Below are 14,382 nucleotides of genomic sequence, written 5' to 3' on the forward strand. Positions count from 1 at the left end.
TGAAGTTTCATGGTGTTGTAATTATACAGGTGACCCAAAAAGGAATTTGGAGGCGGGGGGAGGGTTTCAAAATTATTATAGGGGGGATTGAGTAGAGCTACCCTTATTTTTGCATTGCTGCTAGCAGTGGCACTGCCTTGAGAACTGGGTAGCTGGAGAGCGGCAGCAGCTAGCCAGGAGCTCAGCTCTGAAGGCAGCAGCAGTGCTGAACTAAGAATGGCATGGGATGGTATTGCCACCCTTACTTCTAGGCTGCTGCCTTCAGAGCCAGGCCTCCCAGCCAACAGATACCACTGTCTAGTCGCAGAGCTCTGGAGTTAGCACAGAAGTAAGGGTGGCAATACTATGACCCCTCTAAAATACCTTTGAGATCCCTTGCAACTCTTTTTGACAGGATCCCCAATTTGAGAACCACTGCCCCCCACGAAATCTGCATAGTATAGAGTAAAAGCACCTAAAAGACCAGATTTCATGGTCCATGACATGTTTTTCATGGCTGTGAATTTGGAAGGCCCTTATTATATCTCAGGCTATGTCTAGAGAGCAGCATTGTTTTGGAATATCTGCCACCAGTTACTCCGAAATAACATAGTCCACGTCTACACTACAAGCAGTTATTTCGACAATATCAAAATAACGTTAAGCTGGAGGACTTCTTACTCCAGCTCCTGTAACCCTCATTTTAGGAGGAGTAAGGGAAGTCAGAGGAAGAGTGCGCTTTCTCTTCGACTTCCTGCTGTGTAGACATCACCAAAAGCCGAAATTAGCTCTTTTGCTTAAAACTTAATTGACGTAGCTCAAGTTGCGTAGCTTATTTCAGCTTTAGCCTGGCTGTGTAGATGTGCCCCTAGTGATTTAGGTCCCAGTCTTGCAATGGGGGCTCCCCATACAGAGCCTCACTGCAGGACTGGCCATGGTGAGAATTACCACGTGGTTGCTATTGTTCCCAGTGAGGTCACAGCATCGTTACTGTTACCTGGACTCATTGGTTAACCCTTGCTTACATGCAGCCCCCCACCTGTTGCCTATGTACCAGAGGCGGCAGGGTGGGGAGAGGAGGCGGGAGCTGGTGCACATGAGGAGCCGGCTTTCAAGCTGGCTCCCTGAGCATGCTTACTCCCATGGAGCTGCGTGCCCCTGCTCCCCACTGCCTCCTACAAGGCAGCAATGGGGTGGTGGGAGGAAGCCAGTGCTCTCAAGGGGCAGGTTTAAAAGCCGGCTCCCCCGCTGTCCCGAGCACTGGCTCCCACGGAGCCACTTGCCCCACCCTCCCTGCACAGCTGCCTCTGAAAATGTTAGCGGATACACGTTTACACAAATAAACACAATAAACACATTTTAACATCCCTAATGGTCAGAACTCGTCAAGCGGTAGTGAGCCCTGCTCGCCAACCATGTAGTTCTGCGCATGTGCAGATCGCTCTGCGCCGGCTCTTCTGGGATGTAATCTACTCGCCACGGGCGAGTAGATTACATTATTTGTCAAGCCCTGCTAATGGTTATTGCTGAACAATGGGCAGCATTTGGCATCAACTGAGTAAATAATCAGTCACTGCAGTACAATAATCATCTTGTTCATCTATTTCTTATATTGAAAGACAATATACTTGATTCAAGAAGATGGAACTAGAGGTTGTGTTAGCAACCCAGCACTAACCTTTTCCAGTGCAGCCTGGACAACTGACTCGCTTTCTGTATCCAGGGCAGACGTGGCCTCATCTAACAAGAGAATTTTAGGGTTGCGCACCAGAGCTCGAGCGATGGCTATTCTCTGCTTCTGGCCACCACTCATCTGTGCTCCTCTCTCTCCTACGAGAGTATTAAATTTCTAAGAAAACAGCAGAGATACCATCAGTTTTGCACTATAAACAATTAACTGCTAATAGAACTTGAACCACTGTGAAGTCAATGAAAGACCCCTGCCCTACCTTCCCCCATTGATTTCAGTAGGCTTTGGCTCATGCCCAGAGCAAAGCAATATAATTCTCTATTACGGGAGCACCCAAATGAAAGGAAAGCTGAGGTTATATTGTCTGATCCACAGCTTGCAGAATACAAAACCCATTTTCAATGAAATCTACACAAAGCGTCACTGTCAGTAGCAAAAGTATTCCCACAATGGAATTTTTTCAGATGGTTCTAAGGACCAGAGGAGCAGTTCAAAGCGACAGAGGACGTTTCTGGTAGGCGTGGTACTGGAATGCAGGTTTCTCATGTGAAAGCTTATCCCCTCAGCCCCAGCACCCCCTTCTTTCTCTCTCTAAAATACAACAAACCCTCCAAACACTGCACCACATAAATGCTCTGCTGCCGTGATTCAGCCAGGTTCTGAAGCACCGGCATACCATGAAACACCTAATTAGTTCTATTAACAGTGAGGCTACTTATGTGCCTGAAGCCATGCACCTGTCTAAGTGCCTTGTTGAATAGAGACCTTTGTGCCATAAACACTACCCTTACCACCGCCTTCCATGCCTACAAATACAAGTTTTGAGTGATACAGCAATTTCCACGCTCAGCCACAAGGTGGCTGCAAAAAGCAATGTTTCCTTGCTTACATTTATCAGCTGGTGCTGAGTTTCTGGCACATGTATTCTGTGATTTTGCAGAGGGGCCACAATCCCTAAACTTGGGGCTGAGATTAAAGGAAAGAAAACCATATTTCTTACTTCTAAGATGCATTTATATCTGAAGCTTCAGGGGGTAGCTGAGTTAGTCTGTTACAGAAAAAAACAACAACAAAAGGTCTGGCAACACTTTATAGACGAACAAAACATGTAGATGGTATCATGAGATTTCGTGGGCACAGGCCACTTCTTCAGATGATGGGAGTTACCGGTCATCTGAAGAAGTGGGCTGTGCCCACGAAAGCTCATGATACCATCTACATGTTTTGTTAGTCTCAAAAATGTGCTACCAGACCATTTGTTCTTTATTTATATCTGAGTCATCCATGCTTCTAGTGTTTGGATTGACAGTTATCCCTCTGCCCACCATAACCCTTATTTATTTCTATTTCCTCAGATGTCTTCTTCAGAGAATTTAGAGAAGCATTGCAATTGCTGTACTTTCCTTCGGTCTCTGTCTCACACATGAAAAATCTCTCACTTTAATTTCAGTTCATGTCTAAGAACACATGTTATTGTAAGCATCATACTTACATCAGGAAACTCCATGATAAAATCATAAGCATTTGCTTCTTTTGCTGCATTCTCAATTTCCTCATCAGTTACATCCTCTCGACCATATTTTATATTGTTTCTAATTGTTGTCCCGAACAGAACAGGTTCCTGACTGACCACACCAATGAATTCTCGGTAATGCCTCACATTAAGAGACTTTATGTCATGTCCATCCACTGTGATCTAAAGGAAACAGAATTTGAGGTTGTATATTATTTTTCATATTATTTTGTATTACCAATGCACCTAGAAGCGCTAATCATGGACCACAACTCCAATGAACTAGATGCTGTACAAAGGCAGACCATAAAGACATTTCTGTTCTTGACTCTTTCTAAGCCTTTAAGACAGAAACTTCCCATTAAGTTTAAAAAGAGCTCTAGAGGCAATCCTGGCAATTACAAACCGGTAAGTCTAACTTCAGTACTGGGCAAATTAGTCGAAACAATAGTAAAGAATAAAATTGTGAAGCATGTAGAAGAACATAATTTGCTGGACAAAAGTCATCATGGTTTCTGTAAAGGGAAATCCTGTCTTACTAATCTGTTAGGGTATGTCTACACTACAACGTTAATTCGAACTAACTTAGTTCAAATTAGTTAATTCGAACTAAGCTAATTCGAACTAATGGATCCAGACTAAAAAACTAGTTCGAATTAGCGTTTTGCTAATTCGAACTAGCATGTCCACATTAAGTGGACCCTGAACCGGGGTTAAGGATGGCTGGAAGCAGTGCCGGCAGAGCATCAGAGGAGGACTTAGAGCGTGGAGATGCTGTCTCAGGCTAGCTGAGGGCTGTGCTTAAAGGGTCCCAACCCCCACCCTGGACAGACAGTTCTCAGGGGTGCCCCGCTTGCAAAGCAGTCCTGGCTTGGATTGCCCGGACTACCCACACTGGACACATCACACCACTCGGCCATCAGCCCGGCTGCACTTGCCGCAGGCTGCCATCTGGGGAGAGGAGGCAATTGGAGGGCTGCAGGAGAGCTTCCACCCCCAGAAGCCCGCAGAGCCAGCCCAGTCCTCTCCATCGGGGGCTCGTGCCCCATTCCTCCGTCACCTCCTTCAACTTACCCTTCCCTAGCCCCTCTTCTTGATGTACAAAATAAAGATAACGTGTCTTCCAAAATGGAATCTGTCTTTATTGAACAAAACTGGGGGAGACTGGGAAAAGGAGGTGGGAGAGGGGAAGAGAGAGGGTGGGAGAGGGGAGGGCAACTACAATGATGGGTTGGGAACAGGTCCCATATGAAGAGAGGCTAAAGAGACTGGGACTTTTCAGCTTAGAAAAGAGGAGACAGAGGGGGGACAGGACAGAGGTCTCTAAAAGCAGGAGTTGGGTGGAGAGGGTGCATACAGAAAAGTTCTTCATTAGTTCCCATAAAGAAGGACTAGAGGACACCAAAGGAAAGGAATGGGTAGCAGGCTTCAAACTAGTAACAGAAAGTTGTTCTTCACAAAGCAAAGAGTCAACCTGTGGAACTCCTTGCTGCAGGAGGCTGTGAAGGCTACAACTAGAACAGAGTTTAAAGGGAAGTGAGATCAAATCATGGAGGTTGGGTCCATGGAGTGGTATTAGTCATGGGGTAGGAGTGGTGTCCCTGCCCAAGGTTTGTGGAAGGCTGGAGAGGGATGGCATGAGACAAATGGCTTGGTCACTGTCTTCGGTCCATCCCCTCCAGGGTCACTAGGGTTGGCCGCTGTCGGCAGACAGGCTACTGGGCTAGATGGACCTTTGGTCTGACCGAGGACGGCCATTGTAAGCTCAGGGCTCAGGGTCGGGGGTCTCAGTGGACCCCCTTGATTTTCTTGCACGCCTGCTCCTGGGTGGCCAGGCTGGCAGCTCTCCTTCTCTAGACGGCCACTTTCCTGTGCCTAGTGCTTCGAACTAGGCTTAATCCTCGTAAAAGGAGGTTTTCCTGGTTCGAACTAAGCACTCCATGTTTTACTAGAGCAGGTAATTCAAACTGAGATCTGTGATTCTCACAGAGATCTGCCATGGTTCCTCCTAAATAATACTTTAGCAAACATTGTCTTGAACTGAAATAAGTACAATATCTATCCCTCCATGGAAACCCTATACACATCACCATTAAGTGAGCAGGTTACCAAATACGCTGAATACCAGCCAGCTGTGTGTTTGGGTTTTCTAAATCTAAGCCCTGCATCTGCAAGTAATTCCTAATGTAAAGGCCTCAGAGTTGGTGTTAGCCTGTATCTGCAAAAAACAATGAGGAGTCCTGTGGCACCTTAGGGTGTGTCTAAACTACATGCCTCCGTCGACGGAGGCATGTAGATTAGCCAGATCGGCAGAGGGAAATGAAGCCGCGATTAAAATAATCGCGGCTTCATTTAAATTTAAATGGCTGCCCCCTCTGCCGATCAGCTGTTTGTTGGCAGATCGGGGCAGTCTGGATGCGACGCACCGACAAAGAAGCCTTTCTTGATCGGCACAGGTATGCCTCGTGAAACCAGGTTTACCTGTGCCGATCAAGAAAGGCTTCTTTGTCGGCGCGTCGCGTCCAGACTGCCCCGATCTGCCAACAAACAGCTGATCAGCAGAGCGGGGCAGCCATTTAAATTTAAATGAAGCCACGATTATTTTAATCGCGGCTTCATTTCCCTCTGCCGATCTGGCTAATCTTCATGCCTCCGTCGACGGAGGCATGTAGTTTAGACGTACCCTTAGAGACTAACAGAGTTATTAGGGCATAAACCTTCATGAGTAAACCCCACTTCAGATGAAGGATAATGTAAAAGGTGAGGCAGTTCAGGACAAGAAGATATGTCAGAGCCTTGAAAAAGTTTTCCAGTTATTTATATAACTTCCAAGCAATCCACTGTCTGAGGGGTGCAAGGCTCACAACATACGAGTTAGACTTTTGTGATTGCTCAGAAATCTTGTTGGGTGCAATATCCCAATATAGTTGGGTGCAATATCCCAATTTTGTGCTCCACTTGTCTCCTTTTTACTTGAGGATCGGTATAGTTATTTTTTGCATGCTCTTACTAAGACCAGGTCTACACTGGTGGAGAAAAAACCCGGTGCTAGATCCATTAAATAGAACACCGGAAGATCAACTGCCACAGCATCAATCTCTGCGGCAGTGAATACAAGCCCTCAGATTAATTTCTTATTTTTATACCCATGCAAACAGTACTATGCTTTACAATGGCTGTACTCACCACTCCTTCCTGTGGATCATAAAACCTCTGAAGCAGCTGGACCGTTGTGCTCTTACCACATCCACTGCTTCCAACCAATGCCACTGTTTGTCCACAATCAATTTTCAGAGTGAGACCTTTCAGTACCTTGTGGAAGTTTGAAAAAAAAAATGTAGAACAGCATTTCAAAATGTCAAATTAAAGAGAATCTGTCTCTAACTCCTGCCAATTTTATCCCTGCCACATTTTCAAAATCCACTCATCCCCCTTGCAAGTTTTGGGTGTGCTTCATCTCATACCCGAACCACCCTTCCTAACACCTCCACCTCACGTACTCAAATATGTCCCATGTAGTTCTGACCACTTTCAGTCCCCCCTGAATACCTTGAATTGGTGCCAGTCTTCCTCGTGCCCCTGTGCTCATCTTCAGGACTTTGCATAACTTTTCTCCCTCTCATCTCTCTTGTTCTTTTGAGAGGCCACACCTTTCTTTTCTCACTCAGCTGAAATGCTCCACTGGCTAACAACCCCTTTTTCACATCTTTTCCAAGATTTGTCTCCATGCCCTCTTTTACCTTTCCTCTCGATGCCAGGAACTCAAATTAACTTCCTGACCCCAATGTGCTAGGATTCCATCTTGTCCTCTAAAGCAGAGGACTTTTAGCAGAGTACACAAGTAACATGCCATATTTAGTTCCAAGTTAGTCCTGGTGACTACAACGCAATACAGAGTAGGTCTTTCTCCTACCTGGACATCTGGTCTTGAAGGATAATTGAACTGTACGTTATTAAATTCAAGTGTTCCCTTGATATGATCGAGTCTGTGTCCATCTGAAGAAAAACTGTTGATAGTGGGTTTCTGGGGAAGTGGAAAAAAATGAAATTCAAGGAAAAAACATTTACAGATGCACAATTGAAGGAGGGAGATCTCATTATCTCCTGAATATTTTATAGTTATATTTAAAACATCGTCCACACTGCAATCTACACAATGCTAAAAACAGGTGCCATCTAAAGCTGGCTGCCACATTTATTTACTTTGGTAACTCCATTATATTATGCGTAATTTCCTTTGAAGAGCTTGAACATAATAATGTTTCTTTCTAGATCTGGTTGGTCTTTTTCCATTTGGCAAACACTATTTTTTCCTCTTATTTTTATATGGAAATCACAATGGCTTATTTTGTTTATTACTTCCTTATTTTTTTACTGGCATCATTAGTGCTCTCATTCAAGATAATAGCCCAGTTGTGAGGTCAAGTTAGAAGGATCAATACCTGATCAATTATCTTGAAAACTTTAAAGGCAGCTCCTCTAGCAATAGAGAAAGTTTCAAAGTGTGGTGCTGCTGTCCCAAGGCAATAACTACTGAAAGTTACGGAGAAGAAAACCTAGAGGAGAAAGATGACACTCACATTGAAAACAACAAACTCCAAAGGTCCGATAGTCTTGACTGAGGCAACACTCCTATTTATGACCAAAGGAACTATGCTTTAGAGAAGACAGCAGGATCAGCCCCAGTATAGGAATGTCTTGTGAATGACACACCAGTATCACAAGAATTAAGTTTAAACCCTGGAATTAAGAAAAAAAGAAGAAAAAAAGGACTTTTCCCCCCTCTTCTACTTGGCTCTATTGTAGTATATTTTAACACCAAATATTATTAAAAATACAAAAAGGTCATTAATAATCCAATAAATTAATATGGAAATTGAACAGCCTTTACTTCTGCTAGTTCAAATTTACAGAAAACCTGCAAGCCACTCTGCAAAAGTCCAAAATATCTTCAGTTCACTACATCATAAACCGCACTATTACTCTGAGCTTTAAGACAAGCAGAAAGTTGAGTTTCAAATTTTCCAAACAATTAAAAACTGTTCCAAAGTCAAAACTTTCAACTTTATTCTACAAAATATCCTTTAAATGAATAAAACCACAAAATGTGAGAAGTACATACAGTCATCCTACATAACAGTTGATCACAGTTTGTGAGGAAGAATCTATTAGGCAATTTCACCTCTTCCTCTCTTTGTGGAATATGTATGAGCAAATGATGATTCTTGCTAAATTGTTAATTATTTTTAATTACCGAATTAAGTTTTCAATTAATTTAATTTACTGCTACTTAGTTGAATTTGGCCATATAGTTTCTGAATGGATTCTTATAGTATCTATGTCTGTTACATTTACTTTCAAGAAGCATTCAGATCATTGACCTTCTATGCACATTTGTGCTGGTAAAACAAACTGCAGGAGAAATCACTCTTTGCCTCACTCTATTAGATAAGCGTGTCTCAGCTGAAACAGTTGTGACTGAAGTGCAGAATCGGGTAGATTTTGGCAATGATCACTTGACATCAGAGCGAACACTTCACAGCGCTCTCTTGTTCCTGCTTATGGTCAGCACACCACATAGTCAACATCACCTTCACAACCAAGGTAGTTTGTAGAAAGACATTGATATTAAAATAGGACACTTACAGCCAGAACAGTCCCAATGGTATAGTCAGTATTCTCATCAAGAATTAAGGTAGTTCCATACCAAAACCCAAGCCCGTAGCAGCCATTTATAATTAGGTACAAAAGCCCAAGAGACAGCTTAGAGGCAATAGCCTTTTTTATACCAAGGTTTTTTGCTTCTCCTAGTTTACTTGTATATCTGTTAAACAGAAAAAAACCACACACGTGTTAACCACTGTGGCTGCAGATATAGTCATAAAGGTTTTTTTTTTTTTTTAAAAAAAAGACATTAACAATGGAGAGTCAGACCTATTGATTTCCTTCTCTTGTCCTCCAAAGGCTACAACAGTTCGCACGGATGACAGGACTTCTTCTGCTACTGCACCTGCTTTGGCGTAGGCCGTTAACTCCTTACTGGTTAACATGATGATCATCTACAGTCAATGGGAGCAGAATAAAGCGAACTTCACAAACAAATCTAGAGTAGCTCTCAACCTTGTGTTATGTTATTTCAGAAGCTTAAAGTGTCAGATATCAGTGAGCTCAGAACTGCCAGATTCACAGTGATCTTTCAAAGTACTTCGCAGGTCACTCTTCTGTTTCTGACCAAATATCCAAACTTGCATATACTTAGTTCATATTGCCATACTGATGTATCTCAGTAATGTTTACAGAATTAGGAATCTAGGAAACTTTTTAAATGCTGTTTCATATGTAGAGCACCTGTTATGGAATAGATAGATTAGGGATGTAAGTGACCAGTCGACTATCTGATAAGCAAATTCTTGTCAGATAGGCATCCCGTGACTCAGCTAGTCGCTTCCCCACCCCCTTGCTGCCTCTATTAGAGAGAGACAGCAAGGGGGGTGGGAAGCAGGATCCAGTGCTGGGGGGGAGCCGGCTTAAAAGCCAGTACCTGCCAGGAACATCTCTGTGGGGAAAAGGGGCAGGGGTGCAGTGGGGAACTGGTAGCTCTTTTGCCTTTGAAAAGCAGAAGCACTGCAGGGAGCCTGGGGCAAACTGGGGACTCAAGCAGTCCCCACTAGTCCCACACTCTCTGCTTATGAAATGTACAAGAGCCCCAGCAGGACTCTTGTACATTTCAAAAGCAAAGCACTGCCAGGAGTACGGGGCCGGTGCGGGACTGCTTGAATCCCCCTCTGGCCCCATGCTCCCTGCGGCACTTTGCTCTTGTACATTTCAAAAGCAGGGAGTGCAGAGCCAGCGGGGGACTGCTCGAGTCGAAGGCAGAGGCACCTTTATCAACTAATTGAATTGCTGATGCAAATCACATTGACTATTCGGTTAGTTGATTAATCTAAATTTAATATCCTTAAGATAGATCTTAAGCATAGAAGCATGAAAATCCAGATCTTATAAACTCTGTCTGGCAGCCTGCTAGACCTACCTAAACAGGATGAGTGCAGGGATGTTCATTAATTGGGATTCCCCAACCTTGCTCTTTGAGATGGTTTCAATGAGAATATAGTGAGACCAGGAGAAAAATGGTAGGTCCAGAGGGTTTTTAAGATATTGAATCTTTTCAGTGTTATTTACACATTTTAAGATAATCAAAAGACTGTGTTAAAATCAAAGGCATGTGACCAGGAGGATTATAACCTGTTCCAATATCCGTAACAGATTATTTGTGACAGGGACTTTTTCTTATTCGTGCACATATATGCACGGTACCTAATGGTATGGTGTTGTGATACTGATTGCAGCCTCTAAGGGCTGCTGCAAATCTACTACCATGACTAATAATAATACAGGAAAATTGAGACTAAGAAATAATATACCTAATGCCCTTAAATATATATTTTTCAGGATATATTTTTTAAAAACTCTAGCTTCAAACTGGAGCTGCTCAGATATTTTTCAGCAGAAAACAGATTAATTAAAGCAGAATCTTTCGCAGAAACATGTTGGCTTCAATCAGACTTTTGTCCAGAAGGTGTGTCATGTCCAGAATGGAGTTTCTTGTGAAAATGAACACTGGTTATTCTGGGTGCTTAGCCATTCATGTTCAAATCCCTGCTACAAATTATTTCACGGACTTTAATTTAGAGCTCCTACATCATAGATGAGTACCCTAACCATCTGGTTATTCTGAGGTAGATATCCTTTTTCTCTTTTATTGGGGAGGGTGGAAAGAAAGGTCTTAGTTTTGTCCTGATGCAGGAAAAAAATAAACGTTGAACCTTCAAAATGGAATTCTTATTTTCCAGTCTGCTCTATTTACTGTCTCCTACACCCTTAAATCCCTCAGTTTGATCAAGGGGATGAGAGATCCCGAACAGAATATCCTGTTCGGGATGAGGCTTATATGTAAATTGTTTCAGTGTTGCTAGTAAAAAGTGACATTTGAATTAGACATCAGCTAATAATAACCATCATACAGAATGGTAAAAATGTCAAAAAAACCCAACGGATCATAAGAGATAGAGGAATATCAGGAAGGAAAGTGGAACAAGACAATTATGTTGCTTGTAGTTTTCAAAGTTCTGGGATCATTGACAGGATAATATTTACAAACTGGTTATGTTTTCTCATGGCAAGACAGCAAAGTATGCATTGTATAGGAATGGGAAGATGAGACAGAGATGAGAGTAATAATTGGAATGGATACCTGAAATAGGTTTAGGGATCCATCCTGCCAAAGGTTATAAACTCCAAAGAGAATATGAATTCATATCTTAAGACAGGATCAGGCCTAAGTGGATGACTCAGAACTAAGGGTAGTCTAGACTAAGTTTTTCTTTTGAAAGATATGCAAATTTTGTGGTAATTTGCATATCTTCTTCCAATTGCTTTTTCGAAAGAGGTTCTTTCCAAAAAGAAAGTAGTCTAGATGTGGTTCTTTCAAGAAAAAAACAAACCCTTTTTCGAAAGAACCATTCTTCCTAAAAAATGAGGTTTACATGGTTCTTTTGAAAAAGGGGTTTTTATCGAAAGAACTGAGTCTACTTGCTTTTTCGAAAAAAAAACTTTCAAAAAAGTGATCGGGAGAAGATATGCAAATTACCACCTAATTTGCATATCTTCTTTCAAAAGAAAAATGTAGTCTAGATGTACCCTAAATCATAAGACCCATTTTTATTTTTATCTTACCACTAGCAATTCTTTCATTTCATACCATGTTGTTATGTCTTTATGCATCTATCTTTTGCACTGCCTTCAATAAGGACCCTGTTGGATGGATTTGAGACTTACATTTTTGTTTGGCTCAGCAATTTGATTGGATTTATCCACATTAAGCCTGCTATAGTATTATCAGACCTTACATCATATACAATGTGCTCTGTACACATGATCAATAGCTATCTTTTGTTTGTATCTCCTGCCTAATAAGTTAAACTTCTATAGTCATGTTAATCATTGAAATCTGACATTGAATCACACATGGTATGGGTAACAAATCCATCCAAGGTATGACATGTATTTATAGTGAACAAATGGCACTGAACATGTGATAGCTGATTATTGTCTCAAACTTTTTCACATATCACTCTAACAAATGAATAAAGCCTACTCATTTTGCCTTTGAGATACAGTGAAAGTTGGACTTCAGTTAGAATAAGTACCTAATCCACATGTAGAAATCATTGTTAGGAAAATTGTTCTCTTTCCAAGCATCCTCTGATGAACCTAGTGGCAGTTATTGTTTGATATTAATAAAGACAACAGCATTTATCTGGATAATTTGCTTGTTAACATGAAGGAGAAATTTTCAAATATTAATAGTGAAACTTTCTCTTTTTAAATAAAACAGTTGAGTTAGCCTAAATATATCTGTGTGACTGTCTGAGCAAAGGAACTCTTTTTAACATGATGCATTTTTCTTTTCATGAATCATACCTTTAGCAGTTGTGAGCAGCTGTTAAACTCCTACTTCAAGTGTAATTTGGTAATTTAGAGAGAGATCAAACTGTACATTTATTCACACAAAAATAAGTAATTTACTAGTTGAAATTTGAGCTTTTTGGTCATTACAATTTTTGTATACAACAAGAACAGTTTCCATGAAATTTCCTTTCCAAGAAATGCCTTACATATGAATCTTCAAAAATCTCACCTACCTTAGAACAAAATGCTGCTGATATTACAACGAGGGGGCTTGTGGCTAGAATCACAAGTGTAAGTTTCCATCCCTTCACAAAACCAATCACAATGCCTACTATGAAAGTTGTCATGTTCTGAAACAGCTGAGCGACTTTGTCTCCAATGCCATCATTGATTTTATTAATGTCTCTAAGAGGGGGGGGAAAGCAATTTTTTCAGCTGGAGATAAAGCAGATAATACCCTGAACATACACTCTTTCTCTATCGTTTTTTTTTTTTAAATCATGGTTGTCAAGCAGTTAATCTTTTTTTTTTAAAAAAATCACACTGTTAATCAATAATAGAATACCATTTAAATATTTTGGATATTTTCTATATTTTCAAATGTATCAATTTCAATTGCACACAGAATACAAGATGAACAATATTCACTTTATTTCTAATTATAAATATTTGCACTGTAAAAATAGTACTTTTCAATTCCTGCAAGTGCTGTAGTAGAATCTATTATGAACGTTGAACTTACAAATATAGAATCTGCACAAGAATCTGCATCCAAAACCACAATAAACTTGTAGAACCTACAAGTCCACTTAGTCCTACTTCTTATTCACCCCATTGCTTGGGCAAACAAGTTTCTTTACATTTTAAGGAAATAATGCTGCCTGCTTCTTGTTTACAATGTCACCTGAAAGTGAGAACAGGCATTTGCATGACACTGTCATAGCAGGTGTTGCAACATATTTATGTGGAAGATGCACTAAAGATTCATGTAAAAGTGGCGAGGAGTCCTGTGGCACCTTAAAGACTAACCGAAGTGTTGGAGCATAAGCTTTCTTGGGCAAAGACCCACTTCATCAGATGCATGCACATCTGACAAAGTGGGTCTTTGCCCATGAAAGCTTATGCTCCAACACTTCAGCTAGTTTATAAGGTGCCACAGGACTCCTCGCCGCTTTTGCAGATTCAGACTAACACGGCTACCCCTCTGATACTAAAGATTCATGTGTTTCTTTATGCTTCAACTACCATTCCAATGGACATGCATCCATGCTGATGACTGGTTCTTCTCGATAACGATCCAAAACAGTGCAGACCAACACACTTTTATCATCTTCATCCAAGTCAGCTGCCACCAGCAGAAGAGTGATTTTCTTTTTAATGGTTCAGGCTCTGTAGTTTTTGCACTGGAGTGTTGCCCTTCAGACTTTTGAAAGCATAGAATCATAGAATCATAGAATCATAGAATGATAGGACTGGAAGGGACCTCGAGAGGTCATCGAGTCCAGCCCCCTGCCCTCAAGGCAGGATCAAGCTCCGTCTACACCATCCCTGACAGATGTCTATCTAACCTGTTCTTAAATATCTCCAGAGAGGGAGATTCCACCACCTCCCTTGGCAATTTATTCCAATATTTGACCACCCTGACAGTTAGGAATTTTTTCCTAATGTCCAATCTAAACCTCCCCTGCTGCACTTTAAGCCCATTACTCCTTGTCCTGTCCTCAGAAAC

General features: G+C 41.5%; 1 protein-coding gene across 3 annotated transcripts in view; it reads right to left on the bottom strand.

The window, feature by feature from the left end:
• The window catches only part of LOC102448702 (ATP-binding cassette sub-family B member 5), a 76,607-nt gene that overhangs the window by 39,605 nt on the left and 22,620 nt on the right, over nt 1-14,382 (bottom strand). For all 3 annotated transcript variants that reach the window (XR_012902008.2, XM_075922238.2, XM_006138343.5), the window contains 8 exons: nt 12,887-13,058; nt 9,117-9,241; nt 8,829-9,006; nt 7,625-7,738; nt 7,096-7,206; nt 6,369-6,494; nt 3,162-3,365; nt 1,658-1,828 (listed from right to left, as the gene is read on the bottom strand). Coding sequence is in view for 2 of the 3 variants with exons in the window: in XM_075922238.2 (XP_075778353.2) it covers nt 1,658-1,828; nt 3,162-3,365; nt 6,369-6,494; nt 7,096-7,206; nt 7,625-7,738; nt 8,829-9,006; nt 9,117-9,241; nt 12,887-13,058 (1,201 nt within the window). In the remaining variant the exon portion in view is untranslated. The remainder of the gene's footprint in view (nt 1-1,657; nt 1,829-3,161; nt 3,366-6,368; nt 6,495-7,095; nt 7,207-7,624; nt 7,739-8,828; nt 9,007-9,116; nt 9,242-12,886; nt 13,059-14,382) is intronic.

This window comes from Pelodiscus sinensis, chromosome 2, assembly GCF_052426305.1.
Source record: "Pelodiscus sinensis isolate ZL-2025 chromosome 2, ASM5242630v1, whole genome shotgun sequence".
NCBI classification, from domain to species: Eukaryota; Metazoa; Chordata; order Testudines; family Trionychidae; genus Pelodiscus; species Pelodiscus sinensis.